General features: G+C 44.1%; 1 protein-coding gene across 1 annotated transcript; it reads left to right on the top strand.

Moving 5' to 3' along the window:
• Positions 1-474: 474 nt before the first annotated feature.
• LOC308157113 (sodium-dependent lysophosphatidylcholine symporter 1-B-like) lies at positions 475-11,650 on the top strand (the record flags this gene model as incomplete). Its single annotated transcript, XM_080530598.1, has 14 exons — positions 475-561; positions 2,245-2,373; positions 3,589-3,713; positions 7,497-7,620; positions 7,738-7,816; positions 7,934-8,106; positions 8,345-8,435; positions 8,821-8,939; positions 9,222-9,305; positions 10,185-10,268; positions 10,397-10,509; positions 10,639-10,782; positions 11,025-11,201; positions 11,596-11,650. 14 exons carry the CDS (start codon positions 475-477, stop codon positions 11,648-11,650), a joined length of 1,584 nt encoding a protein of 527 aa, XP_080386724.1.
• Positions 11,651-17,302: the final 5,652 nt, after the last annotated feature.

The raw sequence follows: 17,302 nt of genomic DNA, 5'->3' as shown, positions 1-17,302 counted from the left end.
CACACACACACACACACACACACACACACACACACACACACACACACACACATTTCATAACCCTATTCTCTAAAATCACCCAAATTGTAGCATAGGTTCTGTCCTCCTCTGCATCAAGTACATTGAATAACATTGAAATGGGATGGACAGAGCAGGGAAGCAGTGGCAATGTGTCAACGTCAGCATGTTCGATACTGAAAGGGTTAAAAATTACGTAGCAGCCGTAGTAGGCGAGTGTGGATGAATGAGCCGGCGGAGCACGCACGGAGACGCGCTCTGGCCAAGTTCAGCTGCCTGTCACATGAAAGAGACGAGCCTCCTAAACTGTGTGGAACACACACACAGAGAGAGAGAGAGCGAGAGAGAGAGAGAGAGAGAGAGAGAGAGAGAGAGAGCTCTTCAACGTTAATGTGCCTGCGATCTTCAGCGTTTAGTGAATAACGAAAGGTTTTTGAATAATTTATCGATTTAATTATGGCAAGAGGAGAGGGCGCCGAGCAATACGCTGCGGCAACCCTATTACCAAAACCATCAAGTCAAGATGGAATCAAAATTACTAAGGTAAGTGGATGAATGAGAATGATCATATTTATTTTTATTATGTAGTCTAGGTTTCTACTAATTGTCAGTTGATCAGGACTCAACCGCGTGTAGGGGCTATTACGCCCTTTGCTTACATTATTGGCAGCAATACTTAATAATTATAAAAATGACAACTGACAGTAGGCAATGTGAAATAAAAAAGGGGGGTTGTATTCTCATGCTTTATGACTTGTGACGTTTTAGTCATGTTTCCAGCACTTTAGACCATCGCAACTGATTGATTATTTGAAGTGGGGTGATCGCGTGTTTTGCCGACACCAAATGTTCCTGCTCCGTCCGCCGGGTTTAAATTTCACCCGGCTTATCTGAGCACAGCTGTGTTCCTAAAAAAAATCCTTATACTGAACGGCATTTTCTCTAAAGGTAGCCTAGCTGTAGCCGTCTTTAGTTAAAATGCAATGCAAATGCAAATACATATGCATGTATAAACTGTCACACAGAGATCAAGTATCTAGAATTCCCCAATGAGGCAGCTTTCCCAGTGTGTATACCGTAGTCTTCCCTCTTGGCTTGAGTAGAGCGCTTTCTGGTTGAGCTCCTGGGTTTGAGCTGCCTGGAGCGCTCTGAGGCTGTTCACCTCTCATTCTGCCTGCCTGCATGGCACAGAGGTGCTATGTGTCACCCTGAACATTCCTCCCTACCACTTCACAGGTCTGAATGTATATGATTGTCCTGACAAACTGCCTATAGGATGCCTATAGGCTCCATTCCTGAAGGCAATATGGGATACAGTGCAGAGAACGATCGATGGATTCATGCCTCTACCCGGGGCATGTTCAATCTGATTAAATCTGGTTCGCAATAAGAAACAAACGGATGGTAATCACAAGGAGCAGTCAAAGTGTTGGGCATCCATGTTCTAGACCCATGAGTATTTTGAGAGTGGGGCTTGAAAAAGCAGGTGCCTGTCCACAACACAGTGACACATCATCTGCTGTAACTGGATGATTGTACATTAATTGGCTGTAGGGAAGCTTTCAGAAGCAGGGTGTGTGTTGATTGGTTTTGGGGGGAGGATGTGAGGACTCCTGACTGTTGGCTGGGATGGAATTTCTCAGTGCCAACAACATCCCATGGTCAGAGCCAATCACACTGTACAATTGTACAGTGGACGAACCTCTGTGACCTCAGAGTCTCACACCACTTTCTAAGCTGAAAGCTGCCCAGACTGCACCGTCAGAGGGGGGATTAGGTTCTAATCTGACACTGGAGTGGGGTGAGGAGAGTTAGCTAATCTTGATTTCACAATGGAATGGGTTGTTTGACTGGCTGCTGTTGGACCAGAGCCAGAGCCTGTGAAGGGACGGGCCAGATGTTGGGGACTGGCCTGGACAATGAAAGTGGTCAACTAAGGTCTCTTGCTGAGACAATGCATAATCAAATAAGTGGTGCTCATACACAAGTATAGATTAACCTCTTGAACACTTTTTTTCAATCTTCTAATATCAGTTTTTCAATGCCTAGACAGAGGTACAGAGGGACATGCAATAAGCCCTCATATCAGAACAAATGAGTCTCGTCAGCCATAACCCATTCAAATCCAATCCTTTCATTCATCCATTGCCTCTGCATGTAGTCCTTTATTCCCCATCCTCGTTCCTCATGCTTGTGTGTGTTTTCTCCTGTCTCCCTGTTTTCCAGCGGAGGGACCAGAAGACTCATCTGTCAGTGTGTAATAAGCTGTGCTATGCCGTCGGGGGAGCTCCCTACCAGATCACAGGCAGCGCGCTGGGCTTCTTCCTCCAGATCTACCTGCTGGATGTGGCCCAGGTGAGGGAGTGAAACAGATGTCAACAGTCACCCCGCAATTCATGTTGCTCTGACCGAGTCTCGAATGTGTCGTGACCTCTGACTTGCCAAAAACACGTGACCGTCTCCTCAAATACCCGATGTAAACCAGCTATCAAAAGCGATCAAAAAACTTAGCACGGGTGGTGGGGGTGTTGAGGAGTGAGTTTACCATCTCAACTCAGTTACACAAGACAGGGTTCAGCTAGAGGGTCATGCTATGATGACCCACCTAGAGAAGCCTACTGTAGTTTAGTATGGTGACCCACCCATTGTTTCTAACCCTTATCTGACTGTTTAGTCTCATTGAGATTTTAATTCTATTTTTCTATTAAGACCAGGCTAAAATAGCTGCTACCCCGGGGACCACAGCACAGTCCCAAGGCTGCTAGTGTAGCTCAGTGTGCTAGTCAGTTGTCAGGACGGGCTCCTCACGGTTGTAGCTCTCTGCAGTGAAGGTCAGCGCTTCACCTTCTAGAAACAATTTTCCTTGAAAATGAGGTCATTCATCAAGCCTAAAGGAGGAAAAGTCAAGTATCTCTTTTTTTTTTCTTCCTATCTATCGTCTATGTATTTATTCCAAGTTCCACTGTTGCTAGGATGTACATGGAACTGATTAAAGGCAAGGCCAAATACTTCAGTGCCGTCTTTGAGCTGGTATCATTTTAACAGTCTCTGGCATGAAGGATCTAGTCAAGCGCATGGATTCACGCTGTTTTGTAATTGCTACTCAATTAGCGAGTGTACACTGTATGAATGTGCACTGTAGGAGTCCTATAGACTACAGACCATTCAACCAAGGAGACGGTGAGCTCGCCAGAATGGCCTTGAATGCTGCACTGTTCCATAACAGATCACTGTGTTGCAAAGTTGGCCTTCCACAGCCTTGAAATCTCTCCAAGTGTCCTTTGAGAGGAATGTTGTGTCCAAGATGTAATCCGCAACAAAGATATGGCTCCCTTTTCTGTCTTTTACAATAGTTAGACTTTGAGTAACTGGTGGTGGCTGTGACAATCACTGACTCAATCTATTGCTTTCTCTCTCTTTCTTTCTTTTCTTTCTTTCTTTCTTACTTTCTCTTCTTCCTTTTCTCTCTACCTGCCCTCCCTTCTGTCTATCTACTTCTGTCTTTCCCTCCCTCTGTTCCTGCCTTTCCCTCTCTCCCTCCTTCCTATCACCCCCCCTCTCCCTGTGTAGCTGGACCCGTTCTACGCCTCCATCGTCCTGTTTGTGGGCCGGGCCTGGGATGCTGTGACTGACCCCACCGTGGGCTTCCTTGTGAGCCGGAGCCGATGGACCCGCTGTGGCCGCATGATGCCCTGGTAAGTGGTGGTGGTGGTGGTGGTGGTGGGGGCAGTGGGGGGAGTTGGAGGGATTGGAGGGGGAGTTGGAGTTGGAGGGCTGGGGGGGGGTTACGCAGGGAAGGAAATGAAAACTGGAGGGTGGAGGAAAGGTAGGCTTGCTCTGAAAGATGAAAAACAGAACCTCTTGTCACGGGGGAGATGGAGGGAACATGTGGGAGAGTGGGCAGTCACCGTGGTAACAAAGCTTCAGTGGAACGGATTGAATAGGAGAGGAGAACAGGTCATGACAGGATGCCCTGACACATCAGACTCCATCTCTGCTGACATACTGTCATATCCATCTATATCTGTTATTTGGGCATGGTCAATCTTGGGGTTGGCTTCTGCTTTCATCTGTGGGTACATCAGGACAGGCTGGAATTAGCCACAGCCTGTTTGCTCCAGTAGACATCATTAGTTGTTGTGAGAATTAGTTGATGTTAGAATGTGAATGCCCAGGTGGTTCTCTTTTCTGTTCTAAGTTGGCACTACAAGTTTCTATGAAAAGCTTAGTGCTTTGAAGCTTCTGGTCAAGCTTCTGGGCACTTTCGTGGCTAAGCAGCCATGAAGGAGATGAGAGTGTTAAGTCTTGCTGTGAGAGGCATAGGGTAGGAAGTGCAAAATGCCCAGTATCCCTGTCACTAGGTGGTTAAAGGACTGACTGCATGACACACTAGATATCTAGACACATGGCGTTGCTTACACTTTGGGCACCTCTTCACACTGTCTGGGCAAAAACCATCTTCACATTCAAGAACGTCAGTCAGGAAAAGTTTGGACTTTTGCATTTCAATAATTTAATATGGTCTGTTAAGAATCCGCCGGCCCGTCTGTGTGCCCTAGTGCCGTGTGCAAATTGTCTTGCCCTGCACACGCTTCCTATGTTTACGTAGGTAGTCATGCGTTATATGCTCTCAAAGCTATGATTCTTGCGCTTCGAGCCAAATAATCCATCTCAAGATACAATCACAACAGCAGGCACAATCGACGTCGCTGTCAGACCACCAACAAACACACTACATTCATAAATTTGATAAAACTCACCAATGAAGCCTTATAGTTCACCATCGATAGATAACATTCCAACAACAAAGGTTTCTTTACATTGCTAAAGAAATATTTAGGCGAAAACGGAAAAAAACTTTTACTTCAGTGTTCAAACTTTACTTTACTCCAAATGGTTCAAGAACAACTTTCAATTTATTTTGGGTATACATTGGATGGGTGTTTTAGGCTAATTATACATGAATGGTAACAGGTTAAATAACCTGTATCAAATGTTGACAGTTGAAGGAAATTATATGAAAATGCAAATTATTTAACTTCAAATCAAGTCTAGACAAATCGTATGCACTGAGGAGTTTGACAGCACACCATAAAGATATGGTATGGCTTTAATGGCGGAGGTGTTCTGTTGTGGGTCTGTTGTTGTAAAGACACATGACCTTGATGTTGTTGTCATACACTGATCCCTACACTGCCGTTAACATTTTACAGGGTGACACTAGGACCCTCATAGTTATTTAAATCACAGGGGACATAGCGACCGCACTTACAGTACCTTTGGAAAGTACTCAGACCCCTTCACTTTTTCACCCCTTCTATTTGGTTATAGACTCAATTTAACATCAATCAACACACTACCCCAGACTGACAAAACGAAAACACGTTTTTTTGAAATGTCTGTGAATCATTGCATGTATATTATTGCATGTTTATTATGGCAATACTGCATGCAATGTTCTGCTGTTTATTTACGCACACACTCTACTACAATGAAACAGGGCAGAATGGGTGTGTGGGAGGGTGGGTTTGTGTATGCGCGCACATGCATGCAAGTGTCATATTTCAGAAAGGTATGCTTGGATATTGGATATCTGATGGCTATTTGACATCTGATTTTGATTCGATAAGCAAATTATATTGAGACAGTTTAGACACAGGAAATGTGATTCATATCTGAGGACCCTGGGCATGTGAGGTAGAACCCATGTGTGTTCTGCATTCTGAGAGGAAGAGGGAGAGGGGGAGGGGAACAAAGAGGCTCCTCCCTCTCTCATTGGTTCAATCCTCAACACACCACTGGCTTTAGACCAATAGGGGTCTGAGAAGCGTGTGTGTGGCAGTTAGGGAGGGAGCTTGTCTCAGAGAGGTTACCACAGGTCAAGCAGAGGGGAGATTCTTGGCTGCATGTCAAGAAGATCGTTGTTAGAAAGTGGCAGTGTGGATGGTTTTGTAGCATGTGGGAACCACACAAAGCCCCCCAAGTAGCTTGATGAACAGCCGGAGCGACGACACGGAGAGGTGGATGTCTTCACTATCAGTGATGCATTCATGACACTACTCCCTCTGAGTGCCCCTGCCATTTAGTTTAATCTATTATCAGTGGATTCGGTTTTATCAAAAAGTGTACAACAATGATCCTGAACTGTTTAATGGCTATACTAGAGAGTTTGTGTATCATACAAACCCTGCCTCTGCTCCATTCAGCCGCCAAGGCTTAAGACATGGATATAGCTATATGAGTTTATGGTTTACTGCATGTCTTCATTGAACTAAACTCAAAGGAATAATTGTAATAATAGAGAGATAACATTGTGTTATCTTAATAGGCTATGCTGATAAGTGTTTTATGAGTCTCTCTGTCTGAGGTTTCGCAGCATGTTTGATCAGTCAACATTGAAGAGTAAGAGGCAGGTGATTGCCTGCAAAAAAAAAAGGTTTTGGTTTTCTTCCTCTTTCTTGTCCCACATGAAGCGTTATGTGTGTGTGTGTGTGTGTGTGTGTGTGTGTTTTGCTTCAAGGTTGGGGGTTGCTCCTCCTGCTCATGTTAAGCACATCTGTGATCTTTGTGTAATCAACCATAGTGAGATTGTGTAATGTAGCCAATCAAAATAATATCTGACCTCTATTTCCAGTCAAATTAGACTATGGTCTCACATTAACCTGATTCAGTCAGCTAACGTAGAGGGGAAAGAGGGGGTTTCCCTATCTGTGGTCACAGAAAAGGGAGTGCCCCGTTTAAGCAGTCATGCGTGTGTTGAGTGACGTGTCAGGAAAGATAAACAAACATGCGCGTGTTCAGTGAGATGATATGTCCCTGGGGGGAGTGTGAACAGTGTCACTTCATGCTTGCAGGTCAAACACAGGGAACGAAAACAAAAATATTATGCTGGAGATTGTTATGTTCCTGCTCTTGTAGCAGTAAAAACATAATACAAGCTAATCTGAAAATTAAGTTCTGTTTGTGCTAACATAAGCGAGAAGACAAAGAAAATGCCCACTGCCCTAACCGCTGCCCTACTGGCATAGAAATGTCTTAGTCAATATTTGTCTTCGATGCCTTCCGGCCATACCCATGCCTGTACTCTTGAATGGGACGGTCTGTTGGAAACCCAGCAGTGGATCTATTGTTCTCCTATTTGGAGTGGACTGGCCTAGTGGTCAGGCACATCTAGATCAATCAGAATGGCGCCACCATAGATTCCCAGTACTGTGCAGAGAGAAAGGCCATTCTGAGCTCATTCTCCACATGCAGCCCCACACAAGGGAGGATTAGAGGGATTATTCACAAAAGACCAGCTTCCAATGCTCAGCGAGAAAGCAAAAAAAAAGAAAAAAAGAAGAGTGACTGGAAAAGGAGAAAGAAAGGGGGGGTTCATGCTACTGTTACAGTGGATCACATGAATATTAGAATTGTGTGATAAAAAAGATAGACGCATGTGACCTCCATATAAAGTGTGTTGATCTCTTGTCTTCCAGGATCCTCATCTCCACTCCGTTTGCCGTTCTCACCTATTTCCTGATCTGGTATGTCCCCCCGGTGGAGGAGGGGAAGGTGCTGTGGTACCTGGTCTTCTACTGCCTCTTCCAGTCTCTGCAGACGGTATATCTCTCTCCTAACGACACCGTCTAGCTGTTATTCATAGGGTTCCCTGTACAGTCGGGATGGGTCCGCTGATGCTGTATGTCTGACTGGGTTTCCTTTGTGTGTTTTGTGCAGTGCTTCCATGTCCCCTACTCCTCCCTCACCATGTTCATCACTACGGACCAGAAAGAGAGGGACTCTGCCACTGCCTACCGTAAGTCAACCTGGCCTGCTTTGTGGTTTGGAAGCACCACCGCCTTGTGGTTCTAATTGGACGATGGTCTTGATTCAGGTCTCTCTCCATCTCTCTCCTTATCCCTTAATCTCTCAGGTATGACCGTGGAGGTCCTGGGTACAGTGATCGGCACGGCGATCCAGGGGCAGATTGTGGGTAGGGCCATCTCCCCCTGTATCAAGGGAGAGCTGGATTATATCGACAATGGCAACTCCTCCTCCCAGTTGGGGTCAGAGGTCAACATCTCCCACATCTCCCTGGATGAGACGGTGAGAGGGTGACCGCAGAGAAGGGCCTGGAGTTCAGTGTTTAAACTGTCCCCAGTCCTCCTGATCTCATGTGCAATGCTGGATCATGCCTTCTTAGCTTCTTGGAAGCTTAAGTGGAAAATGACAGAATTAAATATTTAAGATGGGATATAGAGAACCATTGGAACAAGGTTTTTCTAGTGTGTTGCCCTGAGTGTCAGTGATGAACGTAAAGCCTAATTTCCTGTCCCCCTAACAGAAGCGAGCCTACTTGATCGCCTCAGGAGTCATCTGTGCCATCTACGTCCTCTGTGCTGCCGTCTTGTTCCTGGGCGTCAGAGAGCAAGAAGGTGAGAAAATAGACAGACAGAAATGAGCCCCTTCTCTACCACCTGAAGATATTCACGATGGCATAGTTTAAAAGAAAAATAAATAAATCTCATGTTCAGGGTTTGAGAATGATTCATATTCATTGTCCTCGAGCAAACATTTCCCCTCTCTCTCTCTCAACCCTGAGAGGTTGGGGTACTAAACAAAATTAGGAGGCTAAATTTTGGCAGGCAGCAAATGTCATGGACGAACGTAGAATGTTTGACACTATTCCTTTTTTCGTTCAATGCATTACAATGAAACCGTCCTCCCCCTCATAACAAGCCTTTTTCAGCTGATGCCTGTGACAGTGGGTGGATGGTCTCTAACCGTTGTGTTGTCATCTCTCTGTGCTGGGGTCTTCAGAGAACGGCCGTCTGAGGTCGGAGCCTATGTCGTTCTTTGAGGGCATAAGAATGGTAATGAGCCACGGGCCGTATGTCAAACTGGTCATGGGCTTCCTCTTCACCTCCCTGGCCTTCATGGTGAGTGATGCACCTATTCTGTGCTACAGTACCACACTCACACACACACACACACACACACACACACACAGTGCACAACACACATATGTTCTCTTCTGTTTCCTTGTAAAAGAGGATGTGTGTGTGTGTGTGTGTGTGTGTGTGTGTTTTAAATACACACACACACACACACACACACACACACACCCACACACACAACAATAGTTAAGATTTAGATTTTGGATTTTCTAATCCTAGTCTTTTGAATGGCTGCTTTATGTGTATTTCCTCCTCTCCTCACAGCTGTTGGAGGGGAACTTTGCCCTGTTCTGCACGTACACCCTCGGCTTCAGAAACGACTTCCAGAACATTCTGCTGGTCATTATGGTGAGTGGACTCCTGTTTCATTTAGAAAACCAGCAGTTACTTTCCCAAACCTCCCCGTATCGACGTCAGTAGGTATTATTATATATAACCTACAAGACCTGTGTCTTCAACAGTACTGGTTGGCTCAGGTGATCTTGAGGTATAGAGGAACCTCTCTGGGTCTGTAGTGTTTCAGAGACCGATGGGGGGGGGGGGGGGAGGTTGCACAAGCAGACGTGTCGCCGTGGGGATGAAAGGGCACATTTTCGGGGTGAGAGGAGGCGTTGTTGTGGCCCCTGGGAACCTGTTCTCCGCTCACACTCTGGCTCCGCTGGCCAGAGAAAACAACACAGAGGGGTCCTTTGTTGCCCCGGCGATCTGTCAGCGCCACCATGGGAACGGCTCTTTGCCTTTTCTCTTGATTTCGCTGTTGTTTTGGTTCTTTCTCTGCTCTGTCACTTTCTCCTCCTCCACCTTGAGTAGGATGGAGAGCTGCAGGGTACTGGCCGTTAGAAGAAGGAGAAGATGTGGATGTGGATGTTTATTTAGGGTCTGAAGGGAAGAGAAGGGATGTAGCTTGGTAGTTTGATATTTCCCAAATCAGCCATTGGCTCCTGCTTGTGTGGTCATCTGACACACTGGCTGACCACATCTCTCTAAGAGGTCACGGGTAGTCTACACCCTGCAGGGTTCAACAAAGGAACTGTGACCTTCTCTCATGACCTTTTAGTCCATTGGTCAGTCTGGCCTTTCCTGTTCCCACATTGCCCACAATGGTTAGAGAAGTCTTACGGGCACATTCCTGTGGAGGTGAATGAAAAGTAAAGTTCTTATGTGGCTGAATGTATCATGATGATTGGATGGTGATGTTGATGTTATTCTTTGATGTTCCATTTCTAGCTCTCTGGAACTTTGTCTATTCCATTCTGGCAGTGGTTCCTGACACGTTTTGGGAAGAAGACTGCCGTTTACATTGGCATCACAGTGAGTGTGTGTGTGTGTATATGTGACCTCATGTCAAAGTGTGGGTGGGTGTGTGTGCATGTATGTTTGTTCCTGAGGCAAGCTCTCTCCTCTCATATCTTATCCTCTGTGGCTCTCTATCCTGACAGTGGGCAGTACCCTTCATGATCCTGATTGTCTGCATTGAGAGCAATCTCATGGTAGCCTACATGGTCTCTGTGGCAGCAGGAGTGAGTGTGGCTGCAGCTTTCCTCCTACCCTGGTGAGTACTTTCTGATTAGATCCCAGAGATCAGAGTTTCCCCACATACCTCCAGTTTCGCCTCTTGTGTGGTGTGTTTCTGTCTTTTCTATCAACTCCTCTGACTGTGTGGATGTGTTTCCCTTGGCAGGTCCATGCTCCCAGATGTGGTGGATGATTTCAAAGTGAAGAACCCTGATTCACACGGCCATGAAGCTATTTTCTACTCTTTCTACGTCTTCTTCACCAAGTTTGCCTCTGGAGTGTCCCTCGGTGTCTCCACTCTCAGTTTAGAGTGAGTTGGTCTCTCTCTCTTTCTTGCACATAAAAAGTTACCTCTTATGTAGGACTCTCTCTGCCTAAATTCCATCATATTATATTACCTGTATAAGATGAGCTTAATGTCTGCAGTCCACCAGTCCAGTCATGTGGTTAACAATAACATAATCCGTAGACTCATAATTAGCCAAACTGTACTTATATCCGCTTTCTTTCTTCTCTCCCTCCCTCTCTCTCTCTCTGTACATTTTTTAACAGCTTTGCCGGGTACATAACCAGGGGCTGCTCGCAACCGGAGGCGGTGAATTTAACCCTGAAGGTGCTGGTCTCCCCTGCGCCTGTTGTGCTGATATTTCTGGGTCTTTTCATATTCAAGACATACCCCATCGATGAGGAGAGGAGGCAGGGCAACCGAAAACTACTGCAGGAGATGATGTGAGTCAGGCCACACACACACACACACACACACACACACACACACACACACACACACACACACACACACACACACATATACTGTATATACAGAAGATTATGGCTGATTGGGGGGTATCCAAATTAGGCCAGAAAGCTATTGTAATAGAGCGGGGTTCATGCCCGAAATCTATTTCTTCCCTAATGAAACCCCTGAGTCTGAGAGGACAGGGACCATTCACTTCATACAAGGACACTTAACTCAGTTCCGTCCTGGCATCTTTTTCTATACCTTAGCTTAATTTGAAGTAAACGCTTTAAACCAGAGTTGCCCTGTCATGAATAAGGAGCCTGGTTTAATCAAGCCAAGTCCTTTGTGTCTAACTCTTGGCTGTGTTCCCGTTCTTTAACACAGGGACAGCGAACAGGATTCCGAGACAGAGTCCACAGAGCTTGGGAGCGTTGTGTAGGAAGAGGAGGAGGAGGGACCCAACGAAAAGGCCACCGCTGTTCCGCCTGTTTACAATGGCTAGCAGGAGTGACAAGGCCACCAGGGACCTTGGACAGGCCATGTGTGTTTTGGGTTTAACTGGACTAACAGAAGGAGAAACCACAGACCACACTGTGGTGAGGCTACCCGAATATTACGGTCCTCTCCATTGGATTCCACAGGCCTACAGGGCCCTCTAGTGGACATTCAGTGTAGAGTAATCTCAGCCTCTGTGGCCTTTTGAGTAACTTCTGTAGGCCTTTCGAAATGTGGTACTGGTTTGTGTTTATTTGTTTGTTTACATTACAAAACTTGCTTTTGGGAATTTTTGTGTTGGATCTTTAAAATCAAATCAAAGATTTGAATGGGAGGTTTGTCAACCTGATCCAAGTGTTAGCCTAGGTCAAGAGGTGCGAAGCCTTTCTCTGCACTAAACAATTTAAAACAAGACTTTCCATTCAGCAGGATGGTCCTCATAGAGGGAAACATTTCAGCCCTAATTTTTAAGGGCATTATCATTAACTTATTCCATCTAGTCTGGAGCTGGTTGTGTTTTACCAGAATCATGTTCTGAGGTTTCAAGAGAGTGTGTACACACAACACAGTATGTGTGTTTGGGTGTGGAGAGCACAGATAATAATTTAATAATTAATTAATTTTGACATTTAGCAGACGCTTTTAATCCAAAGCGACTTACAATTACAAATTACAGGGACATTCCCCCTGGAGTAACTGAGGGCTAAGTGCCTTACTCAAGGGCACACTAGTAGTGGTGTGGTTTCAGGCGGGATTTGAACTCACAACCTTCTGATCACAAGTCCAACTCACTATCCACTAGACCACCACTACCCCTAAAAACACACAGAAAACTGCATTCATAAGAGGGATTTAACTGAGGAGGTAATACTTGGGAGAATAGTGCTGGTATCTGGTAGGGGAACAGAAAAAGGAACCATTAATAATAAAATAAAAAAAGACTAACTGATCTTAATTAGGTTTCTGTATTGTCAAATGCACTGCATCTCAACTGAACTTCTGCATTAACATCACATCTCTGTACTCTGTAGTTGCAATGAGATTTTATACGGTTCTGACCAGATTTTATTTGGTTCATGTTGTTCTGCCGCATGGTGCTATACGGTTGTCCTGCCAAAGCAGATTCTCTTCTGGAGAGTTCTGATACCACCTGAGGGATGCTTTCCAATAGAACTGGCAAAACTCTATTTAACAACTGTCTCACTCTCTGAATAATGTGTTGATGCCGTCAACATCTTAGAGGTCCATGTAGATAAAAGCACAACATTTTCACCTCAAAAGTGTAGTGGATGGCTTTATTTAATTATTTATTAAACTAGAAATTAATCCAAGGGATTATAATTTTCAGACAAAAGCACACAGTACTAATTGTTGATATTTGTTGCAAATTCATCAAAACCTGTATACTATGCACTTGTTCTTGTATATGGAGGTGTATATTAATTTGTGTATATAGGAGAGTTTGTGGGTTGATACTGTATATTGTTGATGTATGTCTGTGTATGTGTGCAGAGCACACAACAAGTGTATGTGTGTGTTTATTAGATTGTCATGTCCTGGGAAAACTTGTATGATCGACAGAGTGATGGTTGACTTTCATTACAAGATGAGCTGATTGTTAACTTGTTTACTCTTTAGAAATTTCACATGTCTACCTATCTGTAAATGGTGTGGTGTTTTGAATGTGTTTTGTGATGTGTAATGTGACAATCAGTTTTAGCATCTTATTCTTAAGTAACCCTCAACAGGAGGATCAGGATTCCGAAAGTATTATTTTGCCATCACTCAAACGCCTTAAATAGACCTCAATAGTGGGGGAAGCAGTCAGTCATAAAGAAGAAAACATGAAGGAGTCGTAGGAAAACAGCATGTTTTACTCTCAATGTCTAATGTTGATCAATTGTGTAGAAAATCCTGAGCCTTTTGCAAGGTGACCTTACAATATTTCAAGAAATGTTTATGGGATATTATTGTGGAACGTTTTCCTAATCCTTCTCCAAGGTGCCATCTTGAGAAGTGAATGGTATTAAGCATGTCCAAAAGTGCTTCTTTCTCCAGTATGATGTCCATAAGGTGTACATCATGTTCTGTATATATATTGTATGTAAATTGTAAACATGTTTCAGAAATGGTTTGATAGTTACCAGTGTTGTGACAATAGCTGCTAAGTATTATGTACATTAATAAAGTGACATTGATGTAAGTAAAACAATTAGTAATAAATTCTAACAGAGGAAAAGACTCAATTATTTATTTTAAAGTAGCAGATAAACATTACTTTCACTTATCCTGACAAAACAACGTTTACCTTTCTAAGGCCGCATACCAACGTCTAGCTAGACAACACAGTTAAGAACAGTAGTTACTCATTCTTATTCTGTACATGGTCAGATTCAGATTCAGATAACGTTTATTGCCATTATGCATACACATATAGGAATTTGCTTCGACATTAATCTCATTTGCCATAGAACTGTATGATATATTTCCATACAACTACTGGTTAGTGTTCAATAGCACCCTAGACAACTCAGTAATGGTACATTTTTTAGGGATTTCAGTTTTTCTGATAAATGAGAGAAAAGTGATGGAGTCCTATGTTCCTATCACCAAAAAGTGCAATTTCCGTCTAAACTAAAGCTAAGTTTACAAGACTATAATTCAGTATTTATTTAGGTAAATAGTTGTCTGACTATTTGGTGATGTAGGACAGCCACCTGGTTCATACCTCAGCAAATCTGAAGAGGAAAAGAGTGATCCTTCTGGGGTTATGGGCTTTTTTTGTCACCTTCCCCATATTCGGCCTGGTCTAATTTGGCTCTTTTTCAGGGATTGGGGTAGTTCTAAAGAACAACAAAAAAAACATATTTTCCCCCAAAATAAAATTTGACAACAATCAATTACATTAATGGGAGACCCTAACGATAAGAAAAATCATTGTTGTCATTTGTTCTACCTCGGGTAGGGGTATCTCAAAATCTGAGGGCCCTTCCTGCTAGACCTATCGAACTGTCTCTATTCCAGACGATCTTGCTGCGGGGAGTTCTATCTATCCCTTGTGGTTTGTTTTGGTATCGTCTTGCTCTGCCATCTGACGGAGCATCAGGCACATTGACGCACACGACGGAGTCTATCAGGATGCGGTGTGACCCAACCCCAAAACAGTAGTAACTATTTGGTGAGTGACATCTAGCTTTCACCTATCCAATCGTGTTACTTTAGTGATTACATAGGAAAGGAGGATGGAAGGAAGCATTGATGAAGTTTTCGTACGGAGCCCCAGTTTTCCTAATTGCCCAATTACCTCAAGCTGCGTTCCTTTAGAGGACACGCTACGGAAAGGTAGAGAGGCACATCACAGTTTCTTGCGATGAAAACACAGTTGTGTCTTTGTATTTTATGGAGTGTATGTTCACTTAACATCGCTTATTCTACAACGGATATTTATGAGTTTCCACCTGTTTCACGTCCAGTTGGCAGGAAGAAAATTCTCAAACTGGGCACATCAAAAAGCGCCGGTGTCACCGCCAACCTGTCATCGACAGCTACAAGAAAATCCGCCCTGAAGTTACCTGGAGATCATTTTACATTCTCACCCAAACTCATCCATGGACCTCAGCCAGCGCCTACAGGTCAAGTCTACTCTCCACCACCACCACCAAGCCAGGGACGCACGCGTCCCAACAGGCCTGAACCAAAGATCGGACATGATTTCGCGTATCTACCAGACATTTCAGTAACTTGCTCGACTGCTGACTTCGTTGTACGGGTCAAAAAAGCATTCTATCGTTTCGCTGCGAATGCCGAGGAGTTGACCCTGGGAAATACTTGCAAAAGCAATGGTGTTCTCAGACCTTATGGTGACTTGCTCTTCACGTATCCTTTGACAGAATGTGATGGGAAACGCGAGGTAAGATTGCAATACATTGTTAGAGACATGTTTGCGATAGAGTAAGTGAAAATACAATTATCTTTCACCGACAGACTCCACCGGGTTACATCATCTATACATTCGTGCTCCACTATGCGCCCCTGCGGAACCCTATCCCAAGTATGATGCGTCGAGTCAACGTTGAGATCCAATGTCGTTTTCAAAGGTTAGACTCGCCTCACATACAGTAATGTAATTATCTCTCAGTTGGTGATAACAGTAAAGTAAACCCAGTGACATTCTCTCCGGTGCGTAGGTATCATCATGTTTACCAGCTGGCCGTGCGTCCCACCTGGAAAAGCCCCACTCTGCGCAAAAGGCTCAAGGGGCGCGCTGATGACTTCCGAGTCCAGCTAATGGACGGTAATGGTGTAGGCCTAGTCCTCATGGGTGGTTGATCGTCTCCCTTTCTCTACAATAGCGTTTGATGAAATTATATACAGCATATAAAATGCCTGAGGATCAGTGTCACTTGCTTGGTGCGTGTGTTTCAGATGCATGGATCATGCCGGCAAAGTCCCCCATGTACCAGCTGGGGCACACTGTTCATTTCCAGGTTTCTGCTTCTCACTTGCTCCCGGGAGGAAAGTTGTTCATCAATTACTGTTATGCCACAACTTCCAATGACACTAACACCGCCCACAAGTACAACATCATTGACAACTTTGGGTATGTAGAAAACCTTATAGAAATTGGCTTACATGGAGACATAGAGAGACAATACATGGAGACATTGACTTACAGGACATACACAATTCGTGACGTTAGAATTATAAGGTTCTATCTCCATTTTTGTCAAAATTGAGTTTTTTACATAATCTGATTCATTAGGTGTTTATTAATGGCTGTGTGGTATTATTTCTAAAATGTTTACATTTTTAAGTTAGTAATTAATAAAATACAAAGGTTCCATCTCACAAAACATAATGGAATGTAAAAACTTTGACGCTCAATATCTCTGAACTACCCTAAACGGAGATAGAACCTTATAATTCTAAGCTCACGAATTTACAAAAAGAACATTGTCAGTCAGAGTTGTAAAGTGCAGATGTAGGCCTGTGTGTCCTGTGTAATAAGCAGTTTCCCTTAGTTTGCATGACTCTGTTTGGAAGGATGCATCTCGACCTACACAGATTAGACTGACCTGAATTTAAAAAGAAAATTCTTCTTCCACAGATGCATGCTGGAGAGCCAGAGAAACCCTGGAGCCTCTCAGTTTGTCTCCCCCAGGACTGACGACACCCTCAGGTTCTCCCTCCAAGCTTTCCAGTTCACCTCTGACCCCAACACACAGGTAAGAATGGAATAAGGATCTTTTCTCTGTAGAGAATCTTTTCACTCTCTACATCAGATTTTTTATTTTCAGTTATAGATGCTTATCTGTATGACTATATTATAGTTTGTCATCTCTTTAGGTCTTCATTCACTGTAAGCTGTCTGTAACAACAGAGGACCCCAGTCCATTGCACAAGTCCTGCACCTTCCGAGAGAAAAGGTATGCTAATTGGAACTTGAGGTCTGACTTGGAAGTAAAACAAACTAACCTTGAACTGCAGTTATTTCACAAGTCTTTACCTTAACATAATGCTTCTCTCTCCACTCAATAGGTGGCAAGCTCTCACAGGAAAGGACATTATATGTGACTGCTGTGACTCAAAATGTGTC

Source organism: Nansenia antarctica (genome assembly GCF_963989245.1).
Source record: "Nansenia antarctica genome assembly, chromosome: 1".
NCBI classification, from domain to species: Eukaryota; Metazoa; Chordata; class Actinopteri; order Argentiniformes; family Microstomatidae; genus Nansenia; species Nansenia antarctica.
The sequence above is the reverse complement of the archived record's forward strand: the minus strand, read 5'-3'. Positions and strand labels throughout refer to the sequence as shown.